The sequence below is a fragment of the Oncorhynchus masou genome, chromosome 1 (genome assembly GCF_036934945.1).
Source record: "Oncorhynchus masou masou isolate Uvic2021 chromosome 1, UVic_Omas_1.1, whole genome shotgun sequence".
Classification (NCBI taxonomy): domain Eukaryota; kingdom Metazoa; phylum Chordata; class Actinopteri; order Salmoniformes; family Salmonidae; genus Oncorhynchus; species Oncorhynchus masou.
Genome location: NC_088212.1, coordinates 28243459 through 28258950, shown reverse-complemented (window position 1 = coordinate 28258950; position 15492 = coordinate 28243459). Strand labels below are relative to the sequence as shown.

General features: G+C 42.1%; 1 protein-coding gene across 1 annotated transcript in view; it reads left to right on the top strand.

The window, feature by feature from the left end:
- Window positions 1–12647: 12647 nt before the first annotated feature.
- LOC135550480 (leucine-rich repeat transmembrane neuronal protein 4-like) overlaps window positions 12648–15492 on the top strand; it is a 63075-nt gene continuing 60230 nt past the window's right edge. Inside the window, exon 1 of the mRNA XM_064981372.1 lies at window positions 12648–14177. Within this exon, the coding sequence (XP_064837444.1) occupies window positions 12648–14177 (1530 nt within the window). The remainder of the gene's footprint in view (window positions 14178–15492) is intronic.

Genomic DNA, 15492 nt, shown 5'->3' with positions numbered 1-15492 from the left:
CATGCAATCTTAGCTAGAGCTGCCCCGGTCAACTGTAAGTGCTGTTATTGTGAAGTGGAAACATCTAGGAGCAACAATGGCTCAGTCACAAAGTGGTAGGCCATACAAGCTCACAGAACGGGACTGCTGAGTACTGAAGCATGTAAAAATCATCTAAGTTGCAACACTCTCTACCGTGTTCCAAACTGCCTCTGAAAGCAATGTCAGCACAACAACTGTTCGTTGTGCTGACATTGCAAGTCTACCAGTCTTGTGGTACTTTCAAACCCATGAAATGGGTTTCCATGGCCGAGCAGCCGCACACAAGCCTAAGATCACCATGTGCAACGACAAGCGTCGGCTGGAGTAGTGTAACGCTCCCTCCGACGTTGAACTCCGAAGCAGTGGAAACGTGGTCTCTGGAGTGATCAATCACGCTTCACCATCTGGCAGTCTGACAGACAAATTTGGGTTTGGCGGCTGCCAGGAGAAAGCTACCTGCCCCAATGCATTGTGCCAACTGTAAACCTTGGTGGAGGAGGAGTAATGGTCTGGAGCTGTTTTTCATGGTTTGGGCTAGGCCCCTTAGTTCCAGTGAAGGGAAATCTTAACGCTACAGCATACAATGACATTCTAGATGATTCTGTGCTTCCAACTTCGTGGCCACAGCTTAGGGAAGGCTCTTTTTTTTCATCATGACAATGCCCCATGCACAACGCGAGACCCATACAGAAATGGTTTGTCAAGATTGGTGTGGAAGAACTTGACTGGCCTGCACAGAGCCCTAACCTCAACCCCATCGAACACCTTTGGGATGAATTGGAACACCGGCTGCGAGCCAGGCCTAATCGCCCAACATCAGTGCCCGACCTCACTAATGCTCTTCTGGCTGAATGGAAGCAAGGCCCCACAGCAATGTTCCAGCATCTAGTGGAAAGTCTTCCCAGAAGAGTGGAGGCTGTTATCGCAGCAAAGTGGGGCCCAACTCCATATTAATGCCATTGATTTTGGAATGAGATGTTCGACGAGAAGGTGTTCGCATACTTTTGGTCATGTAGTGTATCTTTACTGTGCCTCAAAGCCTTTTATTTCCTGCATGGTTGAAATGATGAATGGAACGCAATAAACGACAGAACATATTGCATATGAAGAGAATTTCTACTGAAATTACTAGTGTAGCCTACACCTGATGCCTTTATTTCTTGATATATGGGCTAGATGTTTTTAGCCTTGGCTTTAAGTTTAGGCCTGCAACCTTCTATACTTGCTGAAATCAATAAATAATCAGCAACATTATGTTATTGTGTAGTAGCCTTACAGTTCATTGTTCAGACATAAAACATGGTATATTCATTTTGTGTATATTCATCCATCCATTTGATGGCAACTGCTGGCACGCGTTATGGCCAGGAGAGGGCATCCTTAATAGCCTTGTCTGGCGAGGCTGAGCGCACTGGCATTCGACAGAACTGTATAATTGTATGTATTTCTCTCATCAGGACCAGTTGCGACTAGACTATGGAGCGAAAACCAATGCCAGTGATCTGCTTGGCTAAATCCCACCAACATAGGCTTTAACTGGCGCTTGCTGACTGGATTACACGCTTGCTGCTCGGAATATCAGCGTATTTTGTTAGTTGATAGGCTATTAATTTGGCGTTTCTTGAGTTAACCCACACATAGGCCTAAACTTATTTTCAAAGTGTATTTTTCCATGGGTGGAATTCTGTTTATGGGCTTTTTACATCATCATCTGTTAGAGTACAACGCTTTGCTCTGCTTATGTAATTGGAGTCGTGGTATGCAACTAATATAAGGATACGAGCGCTAAATAAGGCTACTCCATACTTACAAGACTTTTGATCACAGCGGCAGGTGTGCACAGTGCAGTGCCTTTGGCTGTGGAGCAAATTGGCTGCACTGACTTCGTTGCATTGGTTAGTTGAGCGGTGTTGGTTATTTGTCCAACCAAATGAGGACTGCGCGTGACATGCGGGCTTTGGAGTCAAGCATCAGAAGGCTCTAACCTGTGGAAAGAAGTCGACAGCACGCAGACATGGGTATGTTGAAGACAATATGAAAGAATGTGTTCCATTTGCCCATATACATTGTGCTCATGTTAGGCAAGACAACAGCTCAGAGACGAAGGAATCACGTCATTGATTACATGATTGTGTCATAACCCAAGTGTTATGTATTTCCTATGCTACTGGAATATATTGATAGGCCTATAATTTCTTCACAAAATAGAGAAAATCCCTAGAGGCATAATGCCATGCAGACCCTCACACATTGAACGGAACACCATTATCAATCTGCCGCATGCCAATACGAATGTGCCTCAGGGGTAAACTAGGGTAGCAGCCTTTATGAAATTAGCCTACCAGGCAGACAGCAGGTTAGAAACGATCTTGTATCTCAAATGTCTTGTTATTAAGTTATAGCTTTGATAACTTTATTCCTTGTCTCGAGATTGTAACCAGAGCGAGGACAGACTATGGTCACTACACATAATACAGCTTTTATATATAATAGCCTAGATAAATCGTTTTCACTTTGATCAACAGGTTTGCTATGTTTTTGGTTTTATCAGTGTCTGCCTTCATTGGATGATGTTTTGACACTGTTCTCCTGAGCATAATGCCCCAGCTAACAAATCTAGGAAGATATATCGTTTTTGTAATGTTACCCATAATGTTCCCCTAATGTATGAGTGTCCAGTGTTCCTGTTAGAGGAACATTCTATCTATGTTAGCAAAAACCTGACATTTTTTTGTTGTTGCATGTTTTGCTATTAAATTTAGAACATTTTACCAACCAAACATACACAGAACATGGTTGCCATGTTCCCAGAATATAAGATATACATTTTCTAGACACGTTTCATGGGAAGTTGGAAGAACATTCATGTGTCCAGTTTTCTGAGGGTTGGGAGAATAGTCTATCAATGTCCCACAAAAAAATGGTTGTCATGTTCTCAGAATGTACAATTTAAATGTTCTCAACACGTTTCATAGGAACGTTGCATCAGTTGATAGGAATGTTCTCAGAATGTACAATTTAAATGTTCTCAACACGTTTCATAGGAACGTTGCATCAGTTGATAGGAAGTAGCCTAATGGTCCCAAATAAATGACCCCCCCATACATATCATGCATTGTTACTGTTGCCAAGGCCATGATTGGTGAATCACTGATCCATTCATAGCTCTTTTTGTCTGTTGGCAAGGTTAGGGATACTCACACACAGTGCTTTTAACATAGTGTTTTCAACTTAGATATTTGATACACAATTACATTGTGCATGATCATTTATAGAGCAAATATTATTCTACATGTTGTCACCTGGGATTTGAACTCACAATCTCTTGGTTTACAGCATTCAGATCTTCCTGCTACGCTACTATGTCATTTATCAGTTTGACTATACTCTCTCATCATTGATTTGATTGACTTATTTCAACAATTAAGCGCTTTCTGTATTGTTATTTATTGTTGGTGGGGAACATTAAGCTGTTTTAATGATACTCCTCAATCACTATGATTAATACAAGTTTTCTTGAGATTTACTTTTAACAGAGCTGAGATTTACTTAATTATATTATTTACACATATCAAGTTGTTTCACATCTACACAAGTGCTTAGGGGTTAGGGTTTATTCTGGTTAGGGTCTAACTATACTGGTCCAATAAGCACATACCCTAGAGATATCCCTTATTGAGACAGTTGTTAGGGTGTTTGTCATTGGTGCTGGTGGCCTGGGTTCAAGACCTGCTAGGGGAGTCACCCTACACTCAGATTCTTAGCAATATATGCTAAGAATGTCATTATTTGGCAACAGTTACAAAACACTTATCTGATCTAATTAAAATTAGTTTCTCATTGAAAGATGGGAATCGGTAGAATTCTAGATAGCTGAGCATCTCAAAGAGAACTCTATCTTCTTTTTGAAATCCACATCAAATATACTATGTAGAACTAACGTGTGTCTCTCATTAGGATCACATCAGCTCTCCTCATTGCATTTCCAGTGGCATGTATTCATGGATGCCAAGGAAAGCCAGGCTTCCCCCAAAAATGTACCAAGAAAAAAATGAACAAACTGATTTATTATTTAGTCTCTCTGTGTTTCATAAATTTCCTTCAATTCACAAGTGGCTGAATGTATCTCACCGGAGAAAGCATCTGAGCAAATGAAACAGCCCCCCTCTGTCTCAGTATGTGTAGCGTATCTATCTGATGCTGTCTGGTCAAAAAGAGAATGCCATTATTGCCGCCAGTAGCATTGACTGCAAGGGAAGCCAGTGACCATTTGGCCTCCCTTGATAAAAAAAATAATAATAATAGCCAATCAGTGTTGAGCTAAACTGGGTGAGCTCAGCTGTGAATGGTCCTGGTGCACCAAAAAAGTGTCAAGGAAAGACAGTTTGTATTTGGCTTCAGACCAATCACATCAAAAGCCAAACGTCATTGACAGAACAAAAATTTGAATTGTTGCATCTCGTGGTGTTGTCCTCCGGTGGCTAGTTGTCCCTTTCCTAAATCAGCCATGGATGGAGATAGAGATTTAGTCTAAGCAATTATTATAACGACGATTCTGATCCAACTATAAATTCGGCATGTAGCTAGATGTAGTATGCTAATGTTAATTAGATGGCCTGGGGTATCATTGCCCATGAAAGGAAGTTAGGCTAGCAAGCAAGCATTTTAGCCAGGTAGCCTAGGACAACATAAAACTAGAATCGTGTACTATAGCTTGTTTCCGGTCACAGGTTTAGGAATGGCTTAAAAAACACCACATTTATCTACAATGAACCCTACAAATAGCACTGTTGTGAGCCATAGTCAATCAATCAACCAAAAAACGGTACTTTTAGTAAAAAGATATCTTTAACCTAGAATCTGTTGATACTATGCAACTAGACCAGTTCAGAATTTATGTGAAACATCACAGAACAGTTGAAAAATATGGCACATGGAAATCATAAACAGGCGGTTTATGGAGAAATCAAATTACTTTATTCTTGCTATGTAACTACTGTAAAAAAATATATTAAAAAAACATGTACAGTATGTAAATGTGTGTAGAATGTTCAAACAAGGTACTTTTTTTTACTTCGAAAGGCCCGAAAAATAATAATAATAGTAATACAAAATATCAAACCATTTAGACAAAATGACAGAAGAGGATGGCATCGGCATTTCTCTACAAGTAGGGTGAGTCAACATGTTTTTTCTACACACGCGCGCGCGCATGCAGGCACACACACACACAGAAATCAGTACCATGGACAGCCAACATCATACACTGCTCAAAAAAATAAAGGGAAAACTAAAATAACACATCCTAGATCTGAATGAATGAAATATTCTTATTAAATACTTTTTTCTTTACATAGTTGAATGTGCTGACAACAAAATCACACAAAAATTATCAATGGAAATCAAATTTATCAACCCATGGCGGTCTGGATTTGGAGTCACACTCAAAATTGAAGTGGAAAACCACACTACAGGCTGATCCAACTTTGATGTAATGTCCTTAAAACAAGTCAAAATGAGGCTCAGTAGTGTGTGTGGCCTCCACGTGCTTGTATGACCTCCCTACAACGCCTGGGCATGCTCCTGATGAGGTGGCGGATGGTCTCCTGAGGGATCGACTCTCAGACCTGCACTAAAGCATCCGCCAACTCCTGGACAGTCTGTGGTGCAACGTGGCGTTGGTGGATGGAGCGAGACATGATGTCCCAGATGTGCTCAATTGGATTCAGGTCTGGGGAACGGGTGGGCCAGTCCATAGCATCAATGCCTTCCTCTTGCAGGAACTGCTGACACACTCCAGCCACATGAGGTCTAGCATTGTCTTGCATTAGGAGGAACCCAGGGCCAACCGCACCAGCATATGGTCTCACAAGGGGTCTGAGGATCTCATTACGGTACCTAATGGCAGTCAGGCTACCTCTGGCGAGCACATGCTGTGCGGCTCCCCAAAGAAATGCCACCCCACACCATGACTGACCCACCGCCAAACCGGTCATGCTGGAGGATGTTGCAGGCAGCAGAACGTTCTCCACGGCGTCTCCAGACTCTGTCACATCTGTCACATGTGCGCAGTGTGAACCTGCTTTCATCTGTGAAGAGCACAGGGCGCCAGTGGCGAATTTGCCAATCTTGGTGTTCTCTGGCAAATGCCAAACGTCCTGCACGGTGTTGGGCTGTAAGCACCACCCCCACCTGTGGACGTCAGGCCCTCATACCACCCTCATGTAGTCTGTTTCTGACCGTTTGAGCAGACACATGCACATTTGTGGCCTGCTGGAGGTCATTTTGCAGGGCTCTGGCAGTGCTCCTCCTGCTCCTCCTTGCGCATAGGCGGAGGTAGCGGTCCTGCTGCTGGGCTGTTGCCCTCCTACAGCCTCCTCCACGTCTCCTGATGTACTGGCCTGTCTCCTGGTAGCGCCTCCATGCTCTGGACACTACGCTGACAGACACAGCAAACCTTCTTGCCACAGCTCGCATTGATGTGTCATCCTGGATGAGCTGCACTACCTGGCCACTTGTGTGGGTTCTAGACTCCGTCTCAAGCGACCACTAGAGTGAAAGCACCGCCAGCATTCAAAAGTGACCAAAACATCAGCCAGGAAGCATAGGAACTGAGAAGGGGTCTGTAGTCACCACCTGCAGAACCACTCCTTTATTGGGGGTGTCTTGCTAATTGCCTATAATTTCCACCTGTTGTCTATTCCATTTGCACAACAGCATGTGACATTTATTGTCAATCAGTGTTGCTTCCTAAGTGGACAGTTTGATTTCACAGAAGTGTGATTGACTTGGAGTTACATTGTGCTGTTTAAGTGTTCCCTTTATTTTTTGAGCAGTGTATTTATCTTACATTGATTGGACACTAAATAGTTTTTGGTATCTTTTTTATCTTCGCTGTTTTAGACTAAGCATAGGTGATTAGATGATGTTGAAATGGTGCTGAAATAGTGGAGGCAGCTCCTGTTTTCTTTGCAACTTGCGGTAACTCTCCGTGGTTCTAAATAAATAGTTGTTTAGTTGTCTGAAAATGTTGGAAACATTACCTTGCTTGACCTGTAACTGTTTGTTCAATGCAATATGTTTTATGCACTTCACCAGACAGCCTCTGTGTCTTCTTATTGTCTTGGTCTTAGGCCTATACAGTATACCACAGTGTCAAGGCATATGAACTAACAGGTTATAGAGCAAACAGTGCAATTATCGCAACACAAAGATTGTAATATGCCTTTTTTTCTGGCTTCCCTGGTGAGTCTACTCACGCACCGCTACTGTGCATTTCTATCTGTAACATTCATAATTTGTTGCCAAAACATGGCCCAAGTGGTAGTGTTGCGTCTGATAGAAACATGCCCAGAACATGGTTGCCATATTCTCAGAATATCAGAAATGTGTATATTTACAGAAGTCTGTACTTTCTCACATTTGCCATTTAAGCAATGATGATGCCAGTTATACCAAAACAATATACAACACAGAGTTGCAGCTCCAAGTTTTAACGTGTAAAAACAGACATTATGACAGAATCACTTGGGACAAATCACAGACATCACAATTTGTTAAAGGGTGCAATCTGCAGTTGAACATCCATTCTTGAACTTGTAAATTCATGATATAGATGGTATGTGGTGTGGATGTCAAGAAGAAAATGGAGCGATGCTCAGCTATATAGAATTAATAAATATTGATAATTCATGAAAGGTAGTGGAAATGTGGTCATAATTCGTGCTCAAGGGGTAATCCTACATATTCCAATCTTTCAATGAGACACTCATTTGAAATAGATCAGATGAGTGTGTTGTAACTGTTGCCAAATAATGACATTAATATAAATAGCTAAGAATGTGACATTAAGAAGATTCCCCTACCGGATCTCAAACCCAGGCTATCAGCACCAATGACGAGCTCCCTAACCACTCTCCCAATAAGGGATATCTCTAGTGCATGTGCTTATTGGGCCAGTATAGTTAGGCCCTGTCCAGAGGAAACCCTAACGCAGGTGTTCGCAAACAATATTTTGATATCTGAAAATTCTTGCGACCCCAACCATGTTATTGATAGCCAATGTTTACTTTTTTAATTGGGGTTATCGCAGTCAATTGCAAAACAGTATTTCTGATTGTATTCTGAACTCACCATCATATACTTTTAATGTGGGGCTATGACAATCAATTGCAAATTAGTCTGACATATTTATCTTATCTTACCACCACTAATGAGATGGGTGTGCTTGATGCATGTTGCGTCGGAGCTTCTCAAAGTCAGGAGGCGTGGTCAACATTCAACCTGGATCTATATTTATTTTTTATGCAGACGAGAGCACTGAATGAGCATTCCATAAGTTTTAATGCTTGGGGGGAAACGGCACAGTATTCTCTTTGAGTCAGGAACCAAAGCCGTGAATGGGTTGTCTGCAGCATTCAGTCACATGACAGCTCGATCAGCTGTTCGATTTCACTTACCAGCATGTCAAATGAGCCAGGATTCCAGTCAGGTGGATTTAGCTGATTCAGTCACTCATCTGTAGAATTTGTTGGTATTTCCCCTGCATGCTTGGGTTCAGTTTGTTGAGTTTCCCAAATATGTCTGTTACCTAGGCAAGGAGACACATTTCTTTTCATTACACAGAAAGTCTACAAAGACTGTTTTTTTACATCCATTCCGGATGACAACAGCACCTCTCTCAATTCGAAAAATATTTCCAACACTCCCCCTCTCGGTGTGAAAATAGAACATCTGATCCCATATCTCCACATAGTTTTGCGAACAGGCGTGTGCAATGAAGTTTACAATCAAAGTTACGTTCTGAATATCTCAGAGTTTTGCACTCAGCTCTTTTTCCACCCGTTTCTCTCGGTGTATCCATTATAGATAAGTGGGTGTACCATACAATGCGTCCATATGGCAGAGGGAGACACATTCATAACTAGAGTGCAGAGGACTGCCAGCCGTCTCGTGATAGATGGAGTTTTTGAGTCATTCAGTCAGTTGCCTTTTGATTACTAGCTATAGCATCAATTCTTAGTTTCACAGGGTTATCTGACAAAGGTTTTGATGTGAGTTCCTGTGCCTCTACCTCCCCATACATTGTTTTCATCATATCAATTGCAGCTGATAATATCAAAGTCTCTGTAATAGTGTGTGGTTTCATAGCTTAGTCATTCACCAAATGATTGAAGTGCAGCCTTTTCCCACAATCTAAGGGCATTCTCTGGTTGAATTCTAACTTACTAGGCTTTGTTAAGAACAAATTGTTATTTACAATGACAGCCTATGAACAGTGGGTTGACTGCCTTGTTCAGGGGCAGAACAACAGATTTTTACCTTGTCAGCTCAGGGATTCGATCAAGAAACCTTTCGGTTACTGGCCCAATGCTCTAACCACTAGGCTAACTGCCACCCTGGCCGCCACAATCACCCGACCTCAACCAAATTGAGATGGTTTGAGATGAGTTGGACCGCAGAGTGAAGGAAAAGCAGCCAGATTTAAATCATTTTAATTTAGATTTTTAAGGTTAACCACATTACAATGATTTCGAGAGACAAAGACCATATTATTTTTAAAAAGTAAAGATTTTTAACCAGGACTTTGAAAATGCTCCCGCAATCCCATTTTAATATCAGGTGACCCCACATGGGATCGTGACTCCTAGTTTGGGAACCGCTGCCCTAACCCCTCCTCCCTTAGGCACTTGTGTATATCTGAAACAACTTGATAGGTGTAAGCAATAGGGTGAATGTGCTGAGTAAATCTCAGCTCTGTTAAAAGTACACTCAAGAAAATATTTTATCGATCATAGTGATTCATGAGTGTCATTAAAACAGGTTAACATGCCCCACCGACATCAGACAACAATATTGAAAGATCTTAAATAGCTGAAATAAGTAAATAAAATCATTGAAGTGAGAATAATCAGAGTAATTTATACAGTACCTTACACAGACATGGTGGTATAGCAGGATTCAGGAAGATCGAAGTAATGTGAACCGAGAGGTTGTGAGTTCAAATTCCAGGTGAGGACATGTTGAATAATAATTTCGGATGAATTGAACACGCACAGTGTTATCATGTTTGTCAAATATGTCAATTGAAAACACTATGTTAAAAGCATTGTGTGTGAGTATCCCTAACATTTCGAAGAGACAAAGAACGATGAGTGGTTCACCAATCAGGGCCTTGATGGGCTTGGTAACATGACATGATGTATAATGATCTTTTTTGGACACATTTTTGCAACGTTCCCATGAAACTTGTCTAGAACATGAATATCTTATGTTCTGAGAACATGGTAACAACGTTCTGGGTAAGTTATATTTGACATTAAGGGAATGGTCTCTTGGAAACATCACAGGAACATTTCTATGAAAACGTTAGTTCATGACCAAATTAGACTCTAAAGTGAACGTTGTGGGTAAAAAAAAAAAATCCAGGGCAATGTGTTTCATAGAGACAGAGAAATTAACGGGGCAAGAGAATCATGGGCTGATTCTTATGGCTTTTTCTGTAGAATTGCCAACCAGAAACATAGCCTAGCCTACCACTGACTCTTTAGTCTTTTTCTGTCTCAGTTTTTATTTGCATTTATGCATACATTGTTCACAGTCCCACAACTGGGCTGGCCAATTGTTTTTCAGATACCTCTCTTGCCCCATGATATAGTACTCCACTAAATGTCCAACTACGGCAATGAAAGTATTATGATATGTGAGACGGAAGTTCACCACTTTTACAACAGCTTTTATGCCACATAGACTTCTTGTGGCTTGAGCTCACATGCATGGGTCACTAATAGATTTTCTCAAATTACAAATCCCCATCAATTCTCTTTTAATTTACAAATATTACTGCTTGGCCATTTTAATAGTAGTTCATTCCAAAAAAATCAAGAGCATGAATGCTTTATAGCTGCTATACCGCTTGAACTACTAACCTTCAATATTACCTCACATTACTCTCAATATCACCCACAGGAATACAACATTGATGGATGTGATTGCTAATTAATCTATAAAAGCACACCAGCAGCTGAACTATTGCAACATGCAGCTTTTGTATTTATACTGAACAAAAATATGAACTCAACATGCAGCAATTTCAAAGATTTTGCTGAGTTACAGTTCATATAAGGAATTCAGTCAATTTAAATAAATTCATTAGGCCCTAATCTATGAATTTCACATGACTGGAAATAGAGATATGCATCTGTTGGTCACAGATACCTTTTTAAATAGGTAGGGATGTGGATCAGAAAACCAGGCAGTATCTGTCGTGACCACCATTTGCCTCATGAAGCGCGACATATCCTTCACATCCTCGCGTAGAGTTGATCAGGCTGTTGATTGTGGCATGTGGAATGTTGTCTCACTCCTCCTGAATGGCTGTGTAAAGTTGTCGGATATTGGCGGGAACTGGAGCATGCTGGCGTACCTGTCTATCCAGATCATCCTAAACTTGCTCAATGGGTGACATGGCTGGAAAGTATGCAGGCCATGGAAGAATTGAGACATTTTCAGCTTCCAGGAATTGTGTACAGATCCTTACGACATGGGCCGAAACATGAGGTGATGTGGCGGATGAATGGCACGACAATGGGCCTCAGGATCTTGTCACGGTATCTCTGTGCATTCATATTGCCATCGATAAAAGCAATTGTGTTCTCTGTCCCTAGTTTATGCCTGCCCATACCATAACCCCATCGTCACCATGGGGCACTCTGTTCACAACGTTAACATCAGCAAACCGCTCACCCACTTGACACCATACACGTGGTCTGCGGTTGTGAGGCCGGTTGAACGTACTACAAAATTCTCTGAAGCAGGTTGGAAGCAGCTTATGGTAGATAAGTTAACATTATATTCTCTGACAACAGCTCTGGTGGACATTCCTGCAGTCAGCATGCCAATTGAACACCCTCAAAACTTGAGAGATCTGTGGCATTGTGTTGTGTGACAAAAATGCACATTTTAGAGTGGCCTTTAATTGCCCCCAGCGCAAGGTGCACCTGTGTAATGATCATGCAGTTTCATCAGCTTCTTGATATGCCACACCTGTCAGATGGATGGATTATCTTGCCAAAGGAGAAATGCTCACTGACAGGGATGTTAACAAATTCGTTCAGAAGATTTGAGAGAAATAAGCTTTTTGTGAGTTTGGAATATTTCTGGGATCTTTTATTTCAGCTCATGAAACATGGGACCAACACTGTACATGTTGCGTTTATATTTTTGTTCAGTGTAAGTTAGATGTTTTACCACACAGTACCACTCTCCACTATTCCCCTAAACAACCCCTAGGTACGGGGCTTTCATTCAGATCAGTGTTTCTCAACCTCTGACCGTGGATAGGCACTGGTCCCTAGGATGAAAGCGATTTATTCTCATCTCAAGTGCTAGTTTGAATGTAAGCGGTTCTAGAAGCGGGAAGGACTATAGCCTGCTGGTCCCCTAAAACAAGTTGATAAAGCTTGTTTAAGAAAATAGTGTGGAAAATTAGGTAACATTTTCCCTCCCACTTCATTCATAGTGTCAACATGTTTATTCTCAGCATGATCATTTTAACAGATACTGACATAAACATATACACATTTTGAGTGTCCTTATCTTTTTTCCCCATGTCTGCAGGATCCCTGATGCGACGTAGATGGTTCATGATCCCATTGTTGGTGCAGGGCTGGCTGCTAGCGTCTCCAATCAGTGAGCGAGCCTGTCCTCAAAGCTGTAGATGTGATGGGAAAATAGTATACTGTGAGTCCAATGCCTTCCGGGATGTGCCAAACAATGTGTCTGTGGGATGCCAGGGCCTCTCTCTGCGCTACAACAGTTTAGTGAATCTCAGAGCTAGTCAGTTCTCAGGCCTCAGTCAGCTTGTTTGGCTTTATCTCGACCACAACTACATTAACACAGTGGACAGCCAAGCCTTCCATGGGGTACGGAGGCTCAAGGAATTGATTCTGAGCTCTAACAAGATCACACAGCTACAAAACAACACTTTCCATACTGTCCCTAACTTACGCAATCTTGACCTTTCTTACAACAAGCTGCAGGCCCTCCAGCCCAGTCAATTTCAGGGCATGCGGAAGTTGCTTAGTCTCCACTTGCGGTCTAACTCCCTGAAAACTGTCCCAATGCGTGTTTTTCAGGATTTGCGCAATTTGGAGTTCCTCGATCTAGGCTACAATCGATTGCGAAGCCTGACTCGAAATGCTTTTGCTGGGCTGCTCAAGTTGATCGAGCTTCATTTGGAACACAATCAATTCTCAAAGATCAACTTCTCTCACTTTCCCCGCCTCACCAACCTGCGGGCACTCTATTTGCAATGGAACCGAATTAAGTCAATAAACCAGGGTCTAACCTGGACGTGGACGTCCTTGCAAAAACTGGACCTTTCTGGAAATGAACTGCAAGTTGTGGATGCCAGTACGTACCAATGTCTCCCCAACCTACAGACCCTGAACTTGGACTCCAATAAGCTTCGCAACATGTCCCAGGAGACAGTGGATGCCTGGATCTCCCTCACCACCATCAGCCTAGCTGGTAATGTGTGGTACTGTAGCCCTACCATCTGCCCCTTAGTGGCCTGGCTGAGGAACTTCAAGGGGAACAAGGAGACCACTATGATTTGTGCTGGGCCTAAGGAGGCCCAAGGAGAGAAAGTGATCGATGCAGTAGAGACATTTAGTATCTGTAAGGTCACTCCCACCACCCCTTTTGTCTCAACCACAGCCTCCCTCAACATTCCATCTCAGCCTGAGCTCCTGCCCCTTCCCACGTTATCTCGGGTTCAAGAGGAGTTGACTCGCAGTGCTACGACCATTCCGTCTCCTTCAGGGGTCTCCCCTACCACCCCAGAGCAAGACTTTGAGTATGTGTCTCTCCATAAGATTATTGCTGGCTGTGTGGCACTTTTCCTGTCAGTGGCTATAATTCTCCTGGTTATTTATGTGTCCTGGAAGCGCTACCCCAACAGCATTAAGCAGCTCCAGCAGCGCTCCATGGTCAAAAAGCAGCGAAAGAATGTGCGGGAAACAGAAAGCACTCTCAGCTCACCTCTGCAAGAGTATTATGTGGACTACAAACCTGCAAACTCTGCAACTATGGATGTGCTGGTTAATGGGACTGGACCCTACACATACACAATCTCAGGCTCCAGAGAATGTGAGGTATGATCCATTTCCACTGCGGGGCACCAGAGGTAAATTTCTCAGTGATTTTGGGGATAAAAATATTTTTTACATTATCCTCTTGCTCTGTTTGTTTGTTGGATAGGAAATATGAGTCAATACATTGTGACTTGAGTCATAACATGCCAGGCTAGTTCAGATCCATTTGTAAACCCAGATGATGTTGTAAAGTACAGTGCCTCTTTCAGTCAAAAAATCATGAATTGATTAAGAGAGAGTGAAGCTTGAGCTTTCCTGCACTCCTGTTTGAATATATATCTTACTGGAGGCAAAATAGAATGATTACTTTTGTTTTTACATACCATATCAAGTCACTGTGCAGTGAGTCTTTGCCTATCGTGTATATTCGCTACAACAGCAAACCTTGCCGATGGCTTTTTTTATGTGGTAAAATGTCACTATTGTCTTATTTGAACTCTCTCACTCTCTTACATACTATCTTGATTGTGATAAATTGACAGAGGCTATACCTTTATCACCTCTCGGGTGTAATGGCTGGTATATTACATGACATTAAAGCTCAGTAAAGGTATTGAATTATCAAGTACAGGAGATCCTCAGTAGAGGATAAGTTCGATCTAAAGTATTATCTCAAACCTGGCCTCTCTCTCTCAATGCCTCTTTCATTCGATGTTTCTGGTTCTAGCCAAAGAGGTGCAAAACCAGGCAGGTTTTTGTTGACAATGTAGTACCACAGTAAGCAGATGCCCTTGAGACTGCAATCAGGCTGTTTTCTTACAGTTTCTAAACAGGACATTGTAAGTCTGCATTGGAGATCTGAGACTGAGTGAGAGGCTGTGTAGCGAGCTACACTGAGTGGTTTAGAACTGAGTAACAGAGGAATGTATACTGTAAAGCAGTGTTTCCCAACCAGGGGTACTAAAGGGGGTACTTGAGAAGACTCATGAGACCATAGGACTACTGGTAAGGTACTTCAGGGGTACTCCGGGCAGAGCAATATTCCGTTGGTGGTACAATAACCAAAAAAGGTTGGAAACCACTGAGGTAGAAGGGAAAGGCAGAGAAGGAAAGTGGAAACAAGGTTCATGGACTAGAAAGGTTTTCCCTTTACTACTTTTACCCTTTAACATATCACCACTATTTTATCCAACCACCTGTGTTTCCTCTGATGTCTCTCAAAGCCTCATTTGATAAAGATTAAGCGGATTTATGGTCATCAGTTCATTGATTTGTTTCCCAGCCAAAATAATTATTGGAAAGAGAGGGGACATTGCGTAATTGCGCCACCAGATGAAAAAAATCTGACACAGGGAGCCCCAGCAGATCTCATACT